This window comes from Pseudophryne corroboree, chromosome 12, assembly GCF_028390025.1.
Source record: "Pseudophryne corroboree isolate aPseCor3 chromosome 12, aPseCor3.hap2, whole genome shotgun sequence".
NCBI classification, from domain to species: Eukaryota; Metazoa; Chordata; class Amphibia; order Anura; family Myobatrachidae; genus Pseudophryne; species Pseudophryne corroboree.
This window is the reverse complement of record NC_086455.1, coordinates 22,465,320-22,485,700: the sequence shown is the minus strand read 5'-3', so window position 1 is coordinate 22,485,700 and position 20,381 is coordinate 22,465,320. Positions and strand designations below refer to the sequence as shown.

General features: G+C 46.2%; 1 protein-coding gene across 2 annotated transcripts in view; it reads left to right on the top strand.

Moving 5' to 3' along the window:
• Window positions 1–20,381, top strand: part of LOC134980387 (T-lymphocyte surface antigen Ly-9-like) — a 73,431-nt gene that overhangs the window by 27,842 nt on the left and 25,208 nt on the right. Inside the window, exons 2-3 of one of the 2 annotated variants that reach the window (XM_063947190.1) lie at window positions 11,837–12,103; window positions 19,030–19,335. In XM_063947190.1, coding sequence (XP_063803260.1) covers window positions 11,837–12,103; window positions 19,030–19,335 — 573 coding nt within the window. Of the gene's footprint in view, window positions 1–11,836; window positions 12,146–19,029; window positions 19,336–20,381 lie in introns of both variants that reach the window. The other variant, XM_063947189.1, reaches the window with a different exon arrangement.

The window sequence follows — 20,381 nt, the reverse complement described above, 5'->3', positions numbered from 1 at the left end:
CAGTAACTGTTGTTTTGTAGAAGTTTGACGTGCTAACTCACAGTGCATACTCAGCTATTGTAATGTATACATGGGAATCAGCCAAAGGGTGTTTCTCAAAGATATACAACTGGTAATCACATGACATGCCTTCCCCTGTGGAGAAAGTACTCTGTTTAGCATTTGCTATTTATTTATTTATTATTTATTAACAGTTTCTTATATAGCGCAGCAAATTCCGTTGCGCTTTACAATTTGAATGTTGGTGTATCAACATATTGATAAAATCCCTTTAACTGAATGTGCAAACTGAGAACGTTAATGTTCTTCTATTATCCTTTCTATTCAAGTATTCTTTCATGAAAGTTCCAGTGTAGTAGAGTGGTACATTGATACAGTTTATCCTTCAATCTACTTGGAATCTAACTGCAACTAACCAATCAGAGCAGCCTTCTCACAATCTGACCAATCAGAGCAGCCTTCTCACAATCTGACCAATCAGAACCACTCTATATTGGAAAGTTACTGGTAAGCATGTGATTCTCGTTGGGGCTCTGCAAGGAGTAGTTAAGCGTTAATGTTAATATTTGTTTGTTTTTTATTATTCCCTATGGATTTTCCTGTTGGAAAAGTAGTAAGAAGATATTCCTTTTAGAATTATGGCGCTTTCACTCGTTTGACCCGGGAATTTGCCGGGTCTAACACGCCGGCAAACTCCCGGGTCTCAGTTCTGTGACCCTGGTCGGGAGCAGGGTCATGAGAGTCCCGGGTCATTTGCATTCAGACCTACCTAAATCCTGCGTTGAAGCGTGTTCATGAGCAAAAACCTAGGATTTTGAAGTACAAGGTCTTAAAAGGGTAAAGGAAATTATTAAAGTGGTAAACAGGGGATTGGATGAGTATTTTGGGGGTCATTCCGAGTTGATCGCTAGCTGAAAATGTTCACTGCGCAGCGATGATGCAAAAAATTTCACTTTTGCGCATGTGTATGTGGCACAATGCGCACGCGCAACGTACTTTCACAACGGTCGATATAGTTTCACAGAAGGTCTAGCGAAGCTTCTCAGTCGCACTGCTGGCCGCAGAGTGATTGACATGAAGAGGGCGTTTCTGGGTGTCAACTGACCGTTTTCAGGGAGTGTTCGAAAAAATGCAGGCGTGCCCGGAGAAACCCAGGCGTGGCTGGGCGAATGCAGGGCGTGTTTGTGATGTCAAAACAGGAACTGAACAGTCTGAAGTGATCGCAAGCGCTGAGTAGGTCTGGAGCTACTCTGAAACTGCACAAAAATTATTTTGTAGTCACTCTGCGATCCTTTCGTTCGCACTTCTGCTAAGATACACTCCCAGTGGGAGGCGGCATAGCGTTTGCACAGCTGCTGAAAACTGCTAGCGAGCGATCAACTCGGAATGACCCCCTTTATACTGGAGATCTATATGACGGCCTCTATTCCTTGACAGACCAAACAAAATTGAAAAACAAAAATAGTAGTCATTAAAAAAAATATATAAATTGATAGAAACTTTCAAATATATGAAGGGTTTTAACAAAGTCCAGAAGGGAAACATTCTCCAAATGAAGAGAAGCAATAGGACACGAGGACAGGCACTGAGACTGGAGGGGGGAGGTTCAGGGGAAGTTTGCGGAAAGATTACTTCACAGAGGGTAGTGGACAAGTGGAATAGCCTCCCATCAGAGGTGGTAGAGGCTAAGACAGTAGAGCAATTTAAACATGCATGGGATAGACATATGGATATCCTTACAAAGAAATAAGGATCAATTAAGGTTAGAGATTTAAAAAAAAAAGGGGCAGACTAGATGGGCCAAGTGGTTCTTATCTGCCGACAAATTCTATGTTTCTATGTTTCTAAAATGAAATATTTTATTGTGATAATAAAGCATTCCTTCCTCTTGGTGAGATTAAACACCATCCTGAGATGTTAAGCATTGCAGGGACACCCAAGTTATTATTATTATTATTATTACATTTTATGTATAAGGCGCCAGAAGTGTTTTGCAGTGCGTACATACAGCAGACATTAGAACAATACAGGGTACACAGAACTTAACACTACAGTATCTGAAGAACTAAAACAGAGCACCGGTAACAACTAGCACCACAATTCTCATGACACAATACAGCTGAGACGCAAAGATGCAAAGGAGTAATCGGTGTACTACTAGCGGCGAGCAGCTATTGGAAGAGATGAATGATAACGAGCGAAAGAAAATGCAGGTATAGACAGTCACTGAGTAGGAGAGAGCTGTAACTGAAGTGTGAGAGAAGAGGGTAGAGGGCCCTGCTCCAAGGAGCTTACAATCTATTACCAGCTAATAGTCGTAAACATGAAGGCGCTTTGATAAGTAGGAAAAAGCCTAAATCCTGTGAAAACTCCCATGGCTTTAGATAAACAGACACAACTGCCTTCCAAGGTACAGTACCCCCTTATTGATTCTCGGTTATCTTGTTCTTTTAATGATACTAATTAGAATTAATGTTTAAATCAATTATTAAAATGAGCAAAGACACATACAAGCTTCTACTGTCCTGACAGGGCACATGGAAGTTATATCAGCAGGTGAATGTTATATAATAAAATCATTTATTTGATATAATAAAAACTGCTATTGTTAGGGGTGTTTGGTGGGAGGCCAAAATTGCAGTACGGTTATGACCTTTTCTCTAACGTCCTAAGTGGATGCTGGGACTCCGTAAGGACCATGGGGAATAGCGGCTCCGCAGGAGACTGGGCACAAAAGTAAAAGCTTGAACTAGCTGGTGTGCACTGGCTCCTCCCCCTATGACCCTCCTCCAAGCCTCAGTTAGATTCTTGTGCCCGAACGAGAAGGGTGCATGCTAGGTGGCTCTCCTGAGCTGCTTAGAGTAAAAGTTTATTTTAGGTTTTTTATTTTCAGTGAGTCCTGCTGGCAACAGGCTCACTGCATCGTGGGACTAAGGGGAGAAGAAGCAAACTCACCTGCGTGCAGAGTGGATTGGGCTTCTTAGGCTACTGGACATTAGCTCCAGAGGGACGATCACAGGTTCAGCCTGGATGGGTCCCGGAGCCGCGCCGCCGGCCCCCTTACAGAGCCAGAAGAACGAAGAGGTCCGGTGAAATCGGCGGCAGAAGACGTTCCTGTCTTCAACTAAGGTAGCGCACAGCACTGCAGCTGTGCGCCATTGCTCTCAGCACACTTCACACTCCGGTCACTGAGGGTGCAGGGCGCTGGGGGGGAGCGCCCTGAGACGCAATAAAAACTGAAATACCTTAGGATGGCAAAAGAAATACATCACATATAGCTCCTGGGCTATATGGATGTATTTAACCCCTGCCAGTTTTCCAGAAAAAAGCGGGAGATAAGGCCGTCGTGAAGGGGCGGAGCCTATCTCCTCAGCACACAAGCGCCATTTTCCCTCACAGTTCCGCTGGAAGGACGGCTCCCTGACTCTCCTCTGCAGTCCCTACAGAATCAGGGTAAAAACGAGAGAGGGGGGGCACTATTGGCAGCTAAATTATAAACAGCAGCTATAAAAGGGAGTAACACTTATATAAGGTTATCCCTATATATATATAGCGCTCTGGTGTGTGCTGGCAAACTCTCCCTCTGTCTCCCCAAAGGGCTAGTGGGGTCCTGTCCTCTATCAGAGCATTCCCTGTGTGTGTGCTGGGTGTCGGTACGATTGTGTCGACATGTATGAGGAGGAAAATGATGTGGAAGCAGAGCAATTGCCTGTGTTAGTGATGTCACCCCCTAGGGAGTCGACACCTGACTGGATGGTTGTATTTAAAGAACTACGTGACAATGTCGGCACTTTACAAAAAACTGTTGACGACATGAGACAGCCGACAAATCAATTAGTGCCTGTCCAGGCGTCTCAGACACCGCCAGGGGCGATAAAACGCCCGTTACCTCAGTGGGTCGACACAGACCCAGACACATGTACTGAGTCCAGTGTCGACGGTGAGGAGACAAACGTAATGTCCAGTAGGGCCACACGTTACATGATCACGGCAATGAAGGAGGCATTGAACATTTCTGACACTACAAGTACCACAAAGAAGGGTATTATGTGGGGAGTAAAAAAACTACCAGTAGCTTTTCCTGAGTCAGATGAATTAAATGAGGTGTGTGATAAAGCGTGGGTTTCCCCCGATAAAAAAGTGCTAATTTCTAATAAATTATTGGCACTATACCCTTTCCCGCCAGAGGTTAGGGCGCGTTGGGAAACACCCCCTAGAGTAGATAAAGCGCTCACACGTTTATCTAAACAAGTAGCGTTACCGTCTCCTGATACGGCCGCCCTCAAAGAACTAGCGGATAGAAGGCTGGAAAATATCCTGAAGGGTATATACACACATACTGGTGTTATACTGCGACCAGCAATCGCCTCAGCCTGGATGTGCAGTGCTGGAGTGGCGTGGTCGGATTCCCTGACTGAAAATATTGATACCCTGGATAGGGACAGTATATTACTAACTATAGAGCATTTGAAGGATGCATTACTATATATGCGTGATGCACAGAGGGATATTTGCACCCTGGCATCAAGAGTGAGTGCTATGTCCATTTCTGCCAGAAGAGCGTTATGGACGCGACAGTGGTCAGGGGATGCGGATTCCAAACGACATATGGAAGTATTGCCGTATAAAGGGGAGGAGTTATTTGGGGCCGGTCTATCGGACCTGGTGGCCACGGCAACGGCCGGAAAGTCCACCTTTTTACCCCAGGTCACCTCTCAGCAGAAAAAGACACCGTCTTTTCAAACTCAGTCCTTTCGTTCCCATAAGTACAAGCGGGCAAAAGGCCACTCATTTCTGCCCCGGGGCAGAGGTAGAGGAAAAAGACTGCACCAGGCAGCCTCTTCCCAGGAGCAGAAGCCCTCCTCTGCTTCTGCCAAGTCTTCAGCATGACGCTGGGGCTTTACAAGCGGACTCGGACACGGTGGGGGCCCGTCTCAAAAATTTCAACGCGCAGTGGGCTCACTCGCAAGTGGACCCCTGGATTCTGCAGGTAGTATCACAGGGGTACAAACTGGAATTCGAGACGTCTCCCCCTCGCCGGTTCCTGAAGTCTGCTCTACCAAAGTCTCCCTCCGACAGGGAGGCAGTTTTGGAAGCCATTCACAAGCTGTATTCCCAGCAGGTGATAATCAAGGTACCTCTCCTACAACAGGGAAAGGGGTATTATTCCACGCTGTTTGTGGTACCGAAGCCGGACGGCTCGGTGAGACCAATTTTAAATCTAAAATCCTTGAACACTTACATAAAGAGGTTCAAATTCAAGATGGAGTCACTCAGAGCAGTGATAGCAAACCTGGAAGAAGGGGACTATATGGTGTCTCTGGACATCAAGGATGCTTATCTCCACGTCCCAATCTACCCTTCTCACCAAGGGTACCTCAGGTTTGTAGTACAAAACTGTCATTATCAGTTTCAGACGCTGCCGTTTGGGTTGTCCACGGCACCTCGGGTCTTTACCAAGGTAATGGCCGAAATGATGATTCTTCTTCGAAGAAAAGGCGTTTTAATTATCCCTTACTTGGACGATCTCCTGATAAGGGCAAGGTCCAGGGAACAGTTAGAAGTCGGAGTAGCACTATCTCAGTTAGTGTTACGTCAGCACGGGTGGATTCTAAATATTCCAAAATCGCAGCTGATTCCAACAACACGTCTCCTGTTCCTAGGAATGATTCTGGACACAGTCCAGAAGAAGGTGTTTCTCCCAGAGGAGAAGGCCAGGGAGTTATCCGAGCTAGTCAGGAATCTCCTAAAACCAGGCCAGGTGTCAGTGCATCAGTGCACGAGGGTCCTGGGAAAAATGGTGGCTTCTTACGAAGCGATTCCATTCGGAAGATTCCATGCAAGAACGTTTCAGTGGGATCTTCTGGACAAATGGTCCGGATCGCATCTTCAGATGCATCAGCGGATAACCCTGTCGCCAAGGACAAGGGTGTCTCTTCTGTGGTGGCTGCAGAGTGCTCATCTACTAGAGGGCCGCAGATTCGGCATTCAGGATTGGATCCTGGTGACCACGGATGCCAGCCTGAGAGGCTGGGGAGCAGTCACACAGGGACAAAATTTCCAGGGCTTGTGGTCAAGCATGGAAACATCTCTTCATATAAACATTCTGGAACTAAGGGCCATTTACAATGCCCTAAGTCAAGCAAAACCCCTGCTTCAGGGTCAGGCGGTATTGATCCAATCGGACAACATCACGTCAGTCGCCCACGTAAACAGACAGGGCGGCACGAGAAGCAGGAGGGCGATGGCAGAAGCTGCAAGGATTCTTCGCTGGGCGGGCACAGTATCCTAACTGAGGCTTGGAGGAGGGTCATAGGGGGAGGAGCCAGTGCACACCAGCTAGTTCAAGCTTTTACTTTTGTGCCCAGTCTCCTGCGGAGCCGCTATTCCCCATGGTCCTTACGGAGTCCCAGCATCCACTACGGACTATGAGAAATAGAATTATCGGTAAGTAAATTCTTATTTTTATTTGTCATATTTAAGACCATGATTCAACCACTCTAATAAATATAAAGTGCCCCTTTATATGCCTCACTGCATCGCCATGCCCTTATATATGCCTCAGCATTACCTCATGTCCTTATATATGTCTCAGAGCCCCCTCATGTTACTCTATATGCCTCAGAGCCCTCTCATGCTACTCTTTATGCCTCAGAGCCCCCTCATGTTACTCTATATGCCTCAGAGCCCCCTCATGCTACTCTATATGCCTCAGAGCCCCCTCATGTTACTCTATATGCCTCAGAGCCCCCTCATGCTACTCTATATGCCTCAGAGCCCCCTCATGTTACTCTATATGCCTCAGAGCCCCCTCATGTTACTCTATATGCCTCAGAGCCCCCTCATGTTACTCTATATGCCTCAGAGCCCCCTCATGTTACTCTATATGCCTCAGAGCCCCATTATACTACTCTATATGCCTCAGAGCCCCCTCATGTTACTCTATATGCCTCAGAGCCCCCTCATGTTACTCTATATGCCTCAGAGCCCCCTCATGCTACTCTGTATGCCTCAGAGCCCCCTCATGCTACTCTATATGCCTCAGATCCTCCTCATGCTACTCTATATGCCTCATTGCTTTTCTATTATATGCCTCAGAAACACCTCATGTCCTTAATACTGGATTTCCTGGGCATCACCGATCCAGGATTAGCAAGCCTCTGTACAACACTGCTAATTTCCAAACCAATGCTAGGTGCAAAAGTTATGCCCTGCAAACAGGTGCACGTTTAGCTCTGCATCAACCCCTGTATCTCTACATTAATCAAGACAAAATTTTCCAATAGTGAAAATATTCATTACATTGTACATATCAAATTCCAGGGTGGTCTTCAGTATGCAAACTGTCGGTATCCCGGCGCCCAGCCGGAATACCGACACTTTTTCTCCCTCGTGAAGGTCCACGACCCCCCTGGAGGGAGAATACAATAGCACTCGCCACGCTGTCGGTATGCCAGTGGTTGGGCTCCCGGCGCCGGTATGCTGGTCGCCGGGAGCCTGGCCGCCGGCATACCATACTACACCCCAAATTCCATCACCTACAAGGTTTCATTGGAAGCTGTGTTTTCATTATATGGTCATTAGTGTGCAAATGTACCCCACCGATGACTCACTAAATGTGAATAGAGATAACGTACCAGCCAACCAGCTCCTAACTGCCATGTTGCAGACTGTTTGACAGTTAGGAGCTGATTGGATGGTACTTTATCTCTCTCCCATTCTGGACTCAAAGGGAGGTAATTAAGTTCAGATGTAACAAAAGATCTAACCTGTAGTCAGAATCTTCTAGTTAATGGGCAGTACAATAGCCAGTGATGCAGAGAAGCAGGGGTGGATCCAAGTTATTAAGCTAGAGGTGGATCCCCAAATGCAGGGGGCCAGGCCGACGTGCTGGCTCCTGATTGCCCTTGGTCCTGAAATTGCCCTATTCTGGCTCTACCATTAGGCAGCTTTATGCGGCTGTCTAGGGGCGCCGGCCCCTGGAGGGCTCCACTGAATTCACGTAACAAAAAACTGAAGGATGTTTCTGTATCCTCCTCCTTTTACACTGCGCTGGCTGCTGCTGTGGGTCTACTCCAGTGCAGCCACCACTATCAGGCTGTACCACATAGTGTCTCAGCGCTTCCTCCATACTGACACGTGTGACATTAAGTCATGTACAGGCACATAAGAGGCAGATGTAACTATGGCACCCCTAGTGTCCTATACAATTCCTAACATGCCAGCTATCATGTACACATAGGCAGAAAGAATGGTTGTCACTCAAGGATTTGAAAGTGAAAGTATATCGTAAACAATGGACCCTATTGAACAGCAGATGCTGCTGCGATGCGATTGCAAATCCTTGTGTCCCACCGTTGTGCGCGCGGGTCGGGGAGATGCGATCGCATCTCACTTTGCAAATGCCTCTGCATAATTGACCGGTAGAGACGTTCTTGGGGCGGTACGGGGCAGCGACGCGGCATTGCAGGGGTGTTGGCTTGGCATTGGTCAGGTGTGCCGTTGGAAATGGGGATGGGATTGGGGCGGCTGTGTGATGCGACCCAAAAAATGTCTGCCCTGTGCCTGCCTTCACAGCCTGACTGCGGAGACCGGGGTACTTCCACTAACAGCGATGTCAACACAATTACATTGCGATTGCAACACTGCAGGGTATTTTATGCTGGGTGGCCTTTTCCTGTACTTAAAACGCAAAACTGCAGCTGAAGCTGAATTAGGACCAAAGTCATAACATTTTGTTACTTTGTTTACAATATTCTTTTTCATTTTAAAAGTCCGTGAGTGTTGTCCCTTATCTTTATATATGTATAATGATGCAATTCACCCCAGGCCACCTAGTGGCCTCCTGCATCTCCCCTCCGAGAGGATGTGATGGTGGGAAGTTGCAGGTTAGGGGCGCTTGGTCTGAGGCTTTGCCTAGGGTGCACAGGACCTGGCAGCGGCACTGACTCAACCACTAATATAGAAACTGCCTTCAGCAACATAGCATTCATATTGTACAATTTGCGGCAGTGATCATCAAATGAAACGGTTCCTGAGCACAGTGTGGGAATCTGAGGTGATCACTGACAGCCTGATCGCAGCACAGGGAGGAAAGAAGGACCATTTTTATGAGCAGTTCGAAAACCAACATCTTCTGCTTAACTGAAATCTGTTCTGAAATGTTCCTCAGCCAGAATGTAGTTACACCAGAAAGAGAAAAGATTACTTATGTATATCTCTGTAACAGTGGCGTAACTAGAAATTTTGCTACCCCAAGCCAAAAACATTGCAGCACAGATGGTGTAATGGTTAGCATTACTGCCTCACAGCACTGAGGTCATAGGTTCGATTCTCATCATGGCCCTAACTGTGTGGAGTTTGTATATTCTCGCTGTGCTTGTGTGGGTTTCCTCCCACAATCCAAAAATATACTGGTAGGTTAATTGGATCCCAACACAAATTAACCCTAAAATGAATGTATGTACATGTGGTAGGGAATATAGATTGTAAGCTCCACTGGGGCAGAGACTGATGTGAATGGCCAAATATTCTCTGTAAAGCGCTACGGAATGTGTGTGTGCTATATAAATAACTGGTAATAAATAAATAATAATAAAAGTAAAGAATTTGCATACTCGCGATCCAAAAAGGGGTGTGTGGCCTCACTGCAAGGGGCGTGGCATTGCAGGAAAATGCTACCTTGTACACCAGTTTTGTAACCTGCACGCCCAGACGTTGGCCACCACAGGAGAGAAAAAAAATCCTGATTCATGCCCCTTACATTATTTGTCATTTTTCCTACTTATATTAATGCCCCTTACACGTTATGCCACACACCGCAATGCCCCTTACACATTATGCCACACACCATAATAGCCGTGACACATTATACCACACATTGTAATTCCCCTTATACATTATGCCACACACTGTAATGCCCATTACACAATATGCCACACACTGTAATGCCCCTGACACATTATGCCACACACGTAATGCCTGTGACACATTACACCACACACCACAGTGTCCGTTATACATTATGCTACACACTGCAATGCCCGTGATACAATATGCCACACACAAACAATACCCATCACACATTGTGCCCCACAGAAAGGATTCTAATTACTTTTAAATTACCTGCTCATTGCCAGGGATTTCATGTTCTGGGTTCCATGCTCATTGCCATGGGTTTCATTCTCTGGGTTCCTTGCTCTTTGCAAGGGGTTACATGCCCTGGGTTCCATGATCATTGCCAGGGTTGTAATGCTCATTGCCAGGGGTGTAATGCTCATTGTCAGGGGTGTGTAATGCTCATTGCCAGGGGTTTTCATGCTCTTGGTGTCATGCTCATTGCCAGTGGTGTATTGGTTGTTGCCAGGGGTTTAATGCTCATTGCCAGGGGTCTCATGCTCTGGGTGTCATGCTCATTGTCAGGGGTGTAATGCTCATTGCCAGGGGTGTTTAATGCTCATTGGCCCTCATTCCGAGTTGTTCGCTCGTTATTTTTCTTTCGCAACGTAGCAAATAGTCGCTAATGCGCATGCGCAATGTCCGCAGTGCGACTGCGCCAAGTAAATTTGCTATGCAGTTAGGTAATTTACTCATGGCATTACGAGGACTTTTCTTCGTTCTGGTGATCTTAATGTGATTGACAGGAAGTGGGTGTTTCTGGGCGGAAACTGCCCGTTTTATGGGAGTGTGCGGAAAAACGCTACCGTTTCTGGGAAAAACGCGGGAGTGGCTGGAGAAACTGAGGAGTGTCTGGGCGAATGCTGGGTGTGTTTGTGACGTCAAACCAGGAACGACAAGCACTGAACTGTGCCCAGGGCCTACACTGCTCTTAAGACGGCCCTGGTACCAGTGCGTTTACTTTTACATTAGTGATGTGAATGGATTCAGTATGATTTACCAGCGGCTGGGATACCGTCCGGCAATATACCGACAGCGGCATCCCGACCACCAGTATGCCGGCAGCAGGGCGAGCGCAAAGAGTCCCCTTGTGGGCTCGGTGGCTCGCTGCACTCGCCAAAGGTTCTGTTCCCACTCTGTGGGTGTCGTGGACATCCACGAGTGGGAATAGTCCTGTGGCACCGGTATTCCGGCTGGCGGCGCTATGATCCCAGCTGTCGATATCCTGACCGTTGGGATCCCAACAGTTGGCAAATTAAACATATACCATATGAATTAGATGCAGATTTTGTGAAAAAGTATCTGGCAGAGGGTTTGGCACAATTAGAGTATAGGTGTATGTGTATTGTCATTTGGAGCACATAGTGCAAGTATGCATAGTATGCATAGAGCAAGAGTGCATAGTACAAGCACTCTTCACAAATTGACCATAATACAGTTTTAACAGAATATTCCGAGCAAGTTACATGTGCAGAAATGTATATACAATGTGTTAAAACCATTTATAAGATGACATTTTCTCTGTATTTATACAGTAAATAATTTCCAGGTCATTACATTATAGTTAGATTTACCATACTATCCCTTTTAAACAGGGACACTTATGGATTACACAGGTTCAGTGGCTGGCTGACTTCAGGCCTGCATTTCACCTGGATTTAATCAGCCACAGAACCTGTGTATTCTATGAGGGTCCTGGTTTAAAGGAATAATATGGTAAGCCTAAATATATACATAGAGTATAACGGGCCTATTTATGATTCAATATTTGTGACATACTGTTTGTTTTCAGGGGACAGCCACAATGTACCGTGAAGGGTCTGCAGCTGAAATATGCAGCAAAATAACTTTATATGGGGAAGAGTCTGCGTACACTATGTATGTATGTATGTATGTAAGTACTGACCAACCTATACTCCCATTTGTATACTGTTCACAGGAGAACAAGACGTCCCCCAGCAAGTGACTGGTGTGATAAGCCTGTCTGTGGATCTGTCACCGTCTGTGGATCGGACATGTTCTGTATCTGCAATGTACTGGAATTTCCAGTCCTACATACTGGCCAGTTTCACCAATCATCAGCTCAGCACAGTGAATAAGCAGTTTGATAAGAGGCTGGAGATGCTGCACGATGGGAGAACACTGAGGATCAGTCACCTGAGGATGGAGGACAGTGGCCTCTACCATGTAACCATAACGTGTACAGGTGGAGAAGAATATAAGTCATCATATAATGTCACTGTGTTTGGTAATAATCCCTCACTTATTTATTGAGATTAAAACTAAAGGGCTGATTTGATAAGAAATATGGAAATGTAAAACACATTCACCAAAAATGTAAGTGCACGCAAACACAAAGTTGGGGGAACCACAAGGTGTGTGCAGGTCTGCGTCAGTAGTGCATGCACCAGGTTTACTTTCATTACTTGTGCACAATTTTGTAAACGCTCTTTCTATAGAGATGTACTGTATTCATTCCCTATTAGATTTAGATAAAATCACATATGCAGTAACGACTCAAAAGCACTTACCAGATTCAGTGGGGAATCCGCAATCAGCCAATCAGAAGTGACTACTGTCATCATAATTACCGTGTATTTCCCTGGGATGCAGTTCATTTACCGGCTGTCGGGATCCCGGCAGTCAGGAGACCGACACCAAAATCCAGACAGTCTGCAAAATGCCGAATCCTGATCAGAGCCCCGAATTCCCACGCCACCACCGGAGGGGAAATATAATAGTGTGGCAAGCGCAGTTCGCCACCAGGCCTGAAGCATGGCAAGCACAGCGCGATCGCGAGGGGGCACGCTGCGCTTGCTGCCTGGATTCCTGCGTACGTCTCCCGACTCCACATCAACGGTCCGGGCACATCTGCGTTGTTCGGACCGCACCCCCCAACGGTGTTCTAATGCCGTTGGCACGCCCCCTCCCGCCCCACGACTGCCTCTGCCTGTTAATCAGGCGATTGCATCAGTGAGATGCTTTTGCTTCTCACTGAGTGCACACAAGCAGTGCGCCCGCTGTGCTAGGGCACTACAGAAAGGGTATCAGGCTGCGATCGCTGTTGTAGCAGTGATTGGGTCTGAATTAGGCTCTATGTGTCTCTGGGGGTCATTCTGACCCGTTCGCTCGCTGCTGTTTTTTGCAGCTGAGCGAACAGTTCTCTACTGCGCATGCGCCGGCGCTGTAGTGCGCCGGGCACATGGCAGACGCCCAAAGGCCGTTGCAGGGCTGTGATCGCCTCTACCTGAGTGACAGGCAGAGGCAATCGCTGGGTGGGAGGGGGCAGAACGGCGGTGTTTAGCCGCTGCTTCGTAGGCGCGGTCCGGCCAATGCAGGCGTGGCCGGACCGAAGGGGGGGGGCGGGCCGCAGCTGCTACGTGACGTCACACGCAGCCGCTGGGGGCCGGGGAGCGAGGAGTAGCTCACGACCAGCACACTAAAGCTGCTACTCTTGAAGTGCACAGGCATCACCGCTGTGCGATGCCTTTGCACTTCTGTGAAGGGGGGGGGGGAATGACATGCGGGGCGGACTAGCCCTGTGCTGGGCGTCCCTCCGCATGTCAGGGAAGATGATCGTAGCTGTACTAAATTTAGCACAGCTACGATCAACTCGGAATGACCCCCTATATGCAGATCAGCATCTATGTGCAGCCACGCGCAAAACTAATCTGCATATTTTATGCTCTGCATCCAGCCATATATCCAACAGCGCCAAAATGAGAGACGTTTATGAAACTCCATGTACTGTAAGAAGCATCTATTTATACAGTAGAAATTGGCAAGTATTTTATACAACTTTGTGAATTTTACAGTCTTTGTTTTTACTGATGATCTTTGTCTAACTGCGCTGTAATGTGCTGTGTATACCAAGGGCAAATACAATCCTCAAGGCAAATGCTCATTTTGTGTATTTACTAATATTTCCTGCTTCTCAAACTTTAGGTGTTGCCGTTTATTGCTAGTAACACTTTGTTTATCATTGACTACAGAAGTGGGACAAACAAGAACAAAATAAGATAGGAAATTGGGGGCATAGCTGGCTGCCATGGGCAATGCCATCAGTTTCACATTGATGTAGCGTGCGTCAAAGTGTCTTAGTTCTGCGCAACTGTGCCGCCAAATACTGAATGATTTCGCCGCACACAGAGGCTTGTGCAGAGTGAGTACTAGGCCAGTTTGTATAGAATAAATTGTATCATTCTGCTCTGGCCATACAGAATACATTGTGCATACACCCACGCACCCAGGCAGATTTGCGGGATTCTGCCACCAGAAAGCTGGATCATGTACGCACAAAGAAATAATAGTCTGGTATTCCGCTAGTTAAACATTCTCAGTCTGATAGGCAGAATCAGGGCCGGACTGGCCACCTGGCACTTCTGGCATATGCCTGGCCCAATTTGAAACCCCAGTCCGTCCTGGGCAGAATCATGGATTGTTTTATTAAAAAGCCACACACAGGAGTGGGAGAGCGTCAAATCTTCTTCATAGGCAGCGTGCGGCCGCACCTGCTTTACTACAGTGCTTAATGAAGCTTTCTGTCTATTCCACATTTTGATCCTTTTTCCACTAAAACTCAATACAGGTGTTTTTTCACCAGCTGTTAAAATTCATATTTTATATATATATATATATATATATATACACACGTATTGTTTGACTTCAGAAACGTTTATATTGTGGTTTTAATAACATTGTCATTGCATTAGTGTTACATTGTTACAAATAATATTATATATTTTTTATTGTATTTGGAGCAACCGGTTTCCATTTTTTTTATATTGAATGCTTAATAACAACATTTGTTTCAATAACATAATCCATGATTCTGCCTATCAGACTGAGAGTGTTTTTAGCGCAATACGAAACTATTGTTTCTTGTGTCTTTTCACCTGCTTAAGCGCGGGTGTAATTTTTGGATACATTCACAGGCATTCAAGTTGGTTTGTTGCCTATATCACTAGATATACTTTATTCATTTAATTTATCTTATCAGCGCTTGAATTTGTTTGTTTTGCTGTTCATGTATGCACAAATACATACCTATTAATAAATATGAGCCATATATCTGTAAGCAAACATCATACAGTGCATAGGGATTGTGATAACTCACCTTCTTTCTATTGGCAGAATCCTACAAGTAGCAGATGTGAGCAAGCAGGTTAGTTGATTCAAAACCAGTGTAGGCTTTATTTAATATAACAGGATACAGGTGATAGATAATAAACAGCAGTCAATATAAAAGTTATAATCTCTCTTGGACAATAACACAGTGACAAGCTTGGGCACATACAGACCCTTTTATTGGTGGTCATTCCCAGTTGTTTGCTCGTTAGCCGTTTTTAGCAGCCGTGCAAACGCTATGCCGCCTCCCACTGGGAGTGTATTTTAGCTTAGCAGAAGTGCGAATGAAAGGATCGCAGAGCAGCTACAAAAAATTTTTGTGCAGTTTTAGAGTAGCTCAATACCTACTCAGCGCTTGTGATCACTTCAGACTGTTCAGTTCCTGTATTGACGTCACAAACACGCCCTGCGTTCGTCCAGCCACGCCTGCGTTTTTCCTGGCACGACTGCGTTTTTCCGAACACTCCCTGAAAACGGTCAGTTGACACCCAGAAATGCCCACTTCATGTCAATCACTCTGCGGCCAGAAGTGCGACTGAAAAGCTTCGCTAGACCCTGTGTTAAACTACATTGTTCATTGTAATAGTACGTTGCGCGTGCGCATTGCGCCGCATGCGCAGAAGTGCCATTTTTTTGCCTCATCGCTGCACAGTGACCGAAAGCAGCTAGTGATCAACTCGGAATGACCACCATATAGGCAAGTAAACAACATGCACCTGCAGTCTAATATGCTGCGCTATATAAGAAACTGTTAATAAATAAATAAATAATAAATAAATAATCAGCCTGACCTTTACATCTGTTGACTAAGACATGTGGGGCAATATATTTACTAAAAGTCGTTTTGGGTCGACGTTAATCAATTTTGATCGATGTTTGGTTGATTTTTGATCGATTTCGTGTTTCATGGTTTGTTTGTTTGTTTGTTTGTTTGTTTGTTTGTGTTTCATTTACTAACAGATTACTTTTGACATTTTTTTTAAACAATGTCAAAAAACATCTGCTAGTAAATGTGGGATTTAGACCCTGAACACAAAATCAACCGAACATTAACCAAACATAGGGGGTCATTCCGAGTTGATCACTAGCTGCCGTTGTTCGCACCACAGCGATCAGACTAAAAATTGGCATTTATGCGCATGCATATGCCCCGCAATGCACACGCGCAATGTACAGGTACAAAGTCCATTGTAGTTTTGCACAGGTTCTAGCGAAGCTTTTAGTCGCACGGCATAACGCAGGAAGATTGATAGGAAGGGGGCGTTTCTGGGTGTCAACTGTTTTCTGGGAGTGTTTGGAAAAATGCAGGCGTGCCAGGGCAAACGCAGGCGTGGCTGGGCGAACGCTGGGCGGGTGTGTGACGTCAAAAGCCAACCCTCTAACGTTAGAATCAACGCACACGAAGAGTAAGTCCAGGTTTGGTCTTGTTTTGCACAAAATGTTTTTCCAGGCGCTCTGCTGCACAGGAGTTCACACTTCTGCAAAGCGAAAATACACTCCCCGGTGGGCAGCGACAATGCGTTTGCACGGCTGCTAAAAACTGCTAGCGAGCGATCAACTCGGAATGACCCCTATTGACCCAAATCGACTTTCATTAAATATACCCCGTGCTGTTATTGTGGCTGATGAATCATACACAATAACACAGACATGTGATGTTAATGTGGCTAATGAGTGCACAATAACACTCAGTTAAGAGACAGCTTGTAGCGATTAACCATTTAAGTACATGTCAACACTTTCTCATCACAAAGTGGGCATTTAGGCTAACTACCACCTTCAGAGTAGTTTCATAATAAGGTTCCCAATCGGTCAATCACTGTGGTCACATACTGGTTCCTGCTCTTCTCCTAGGCACAGGACTTGCCAATGACTCCAACTGGCCCCTGTAGCAGACTTGGGTTTGTCTCACAAAAATACAGGACTTCCTTATCTTCTGCCAGCCATCCGGGTGCCAGGCTGTCTGCAGATCCTATCTCTTCTGCCTCCAGTAGACTCACCACAACTCCACAATGAACAGTCTAGTGAGCTACATAGGGGGTGGTCACAAGCCTTTACAGTACTGTTGGGGAGGACCCCAAAAGTGTATGAATGAGTTGCAAACTAGTGCCACCTAGCCTTCAGTACAACTGTTTCATTGTATACAGATGTTTTACATAGTGTATGTCTTCACGGTGCCATGTAGAAGCAGGGACAGCCTATGGAATGCACACCGGGGGGAATATTTAGAACTTTGTGGGCCCCATAGCAGAATCTTGAAATCCCCCCCGCCATTGTCACTACAATGCCCCTGATGGGAGCAGCAGAGAGAGAATGAGGGGAGAAAGAAAGAGAGAAAAGAGCAAGAAATAGAGGGAGAGAGAGAGAGAGAGTGGGGTCAGGGAGAGAGAGAGTTTCATGGAAAAAGAAGGAATAAGAGAAAGAGAGACAGGAACGAGAAAGAGAGAGTGTCAGGGAGAAAGCGAGAGAAAGGGATGAGAGGGGAAGAGAGAGGGAATCAGGGGGAGAAAGAGGAAGAGAGAGGGAGGGGAAACAAGCAGGCAATACATTACCTGTCCTAAATTTAGCAGAGGTCTCTGATGGGGATGGGCACTTCGCATAATTAAGCCCCACCCCTAAATACTCGTGAATCGTGGCACTGGTGTCAGAGAAAGAGAGATAATGAGGAGGAGGGAGAGGGAGAGGGATGGGAGTGAGAGAGTGTCAAGGAGGGAGGGAGAGGGAAAGAGGGGAGCAAAAGAGTGAGAGTATCAGGGAGAGAAGGAGAGAGAGAGAGAGAGAGTGTGTCAGGGAGAGAGAGGGAGACTGTCAGAGAGAAAGGGAGACAGTGTCAGAGAGAGGGAGAGACAGTTTCATGGAGGGAGAGAGAGATAGTATTAGGGAGAGGGACAGTGTCAGAGAGAGAGAGACAGTGTCAGGGAGAGAGAGAGGGCGAGAGAGGCAGTGTCAGGGAGAGAGAAAGAGGGCGAGAGAGGCAGTGTCAGGGAGAGAGAGAAAGAGAGGGGACAGTAGCAGGGAGAGAGAGAAGGAGCGGCAGTGTCAGAGAGAGAGAGAGTGTGTCAGTGAGGGAAACAGAGAGAGGGGGACAGTATCAAGGAGAGAGAGAAAGAGATAGAGGAGCGAGAGAGACTGTCAGGGAGAGAGAGAGGAAGACAGAGGGAGGGGAAACAAGCAGACAATACATTACCTGTTCTAAGTATAGCAGAGGTCCCTGATGGGGATGGGCACTTCACACAATTAAGCCCCGCCCCTAAATACTCATGAATCGTGGCACTGGTGACTGCTTTGCAGCCATGACTTGCAGATGGCCAGGTAGGGCACCCGCCCCCCCCCCCCCCCTCTACATCCTCCGCGGGGCTGCAGCTTGCTATCAACGGTGGTGGGCGTTCTCATCATGGGCAGGGGTGAAGGGGGGATAACTGGATGCTGGGAGCCCATGACTAAGTGCAGTGGGAACAGCGGGCCCTGGAAGCCGCTCAGGCCCCGTAGCATGCGGCAACCACTACACCCACGCCGTTACACCACTGAATGCACATTATATTGCTGTAATCTGTGGATATTTATCCATTACAGGGGACTGTTTACTATTTAGCATGCAAAATCACTATTTACTGCAAAATCACCACATGCATGGTCAGGAAACCGCACATGCGCAGTAGCACAGCCGCCCCTGAAAAATGAAAGTAGTTTACTAGTGGATTTTTTTATATTGCTTTGCTGCAACACCCTTACTGTCCATTGGTGGTGCTATATGTAATTGTACATGAAAGTGAAGGCAATTGTGTAAGCAATCACACACATAGCAACAATATAAGTGATCATCTGTGAAGATGTGTGGAACCCCCAAAGATAGAGCTTAATATGCCTATAAACCCAATATCCTTGAATGTTCTCGATTAGCAATAATTACTCTATCAGCAAAGGTTTATAGATTATACAACATATTACCATTGGGTTAACATGCTATTAAACTTATATAACGTGTCTGTTTGTTTCTCATCACAGAACCTGTTCCTCATCCATATATAAGGAATGAATCAGTGAAGAACACAACTAACTGGTGTAATATGACTCTCCATTGTTCCGTCCCAACAAACACATCAGCCTTGTCCTACACCTGGAAATACCGACACAGAGACACTGAGTATCAGGTGTATAATAATGGTGACACCATCCAGGTGTCACTGCAGCCAGAGTCCTGGGACATGGAGCTCCTGTGTGTAGTACACAACCCAGCAGATCAGAAGAACATCTCTTTCCATCTACAGGAGATCTGCCCTGATGTTAGTAACAGAAATCTGCATAAAATGGGTGAGGACTATGGAATTTATAATAATTCTGTTACCTGAGGCAGCAACTAGAATAGTGTTTTTCTCATCTACTATATTACTATTACTAAGGCAAAGTGTTGACCACCTTTCCCTTACCGGACCCCAGACTCACTGGACAGGTTGGACTTTCACCTTTCCAAACACCTCTGTCCTTCCCCTACTCCTAATTGCTACTCCAAAAGCCCTTTCCTGCTTATTCACCTTTCCTATCTACCCTACTTACACATCATGGCCTGGTATAACAAATGTAGGCAGCAGAAGGTTCCTATCCTCTACCAAAGTGACTGAGCTGCATCCATGAGCTACAATATGATTAACATGCAAACCAAAAGATCAAGCGATTGGTTTAAACGGTTTATTGTTCAGTGTATGGACCTGTATTATAAAGTTTCAGTCTGGAAAAAGGTCTGGATTAAATGGTTTGTTAATCAAACATGCCTTATCTACCCAATTGTCATTCAGCAAACTTCATAGCTGTGAATGGAGGTGCTCTGATTATTGGGGCCTTTGCTACTCCCCCAGTCTATGTTGACTGGTTGGTTTCACTATCTTGCAGTCCATAGCCATTATAAGAATGGTACTTTAGTAAAGTCTTCAGTAAGATGAAGGCTGCCACCTGTTGTTTATGCTAGCCGGCTGCTAAGGGAATCAGAGTGCTAGAGCACAGGCTGTGGAACACATAGGAACTTCTGAGTTACTGGAGTCCACAAGGTCAAAAAATAATTGACGCATTAGCAATGTGCTCATTCTCTCATTCAAGAGAGATAAGGGGGAGTAGATGGACAGAGGAGGATTGTGTTGGACAAATCCAGAAGAGGATGGTAGATGGAGGGGAGGGATTGACTTGAAATAATGCTACTCATTGGTGGCTAGATCTTGGGGAGTGGCCATTCATCTGGACGTAAGCAAGACCATCCAGATCAAGGCTCCAGATGCACACTGCCACTTACTAGAATTAAAAACCTGGGGCCCAACTCAGCATAAGTGAGGGCAGCATCAAAAAAGCAGAGGCAGAAGGCAGGTGGG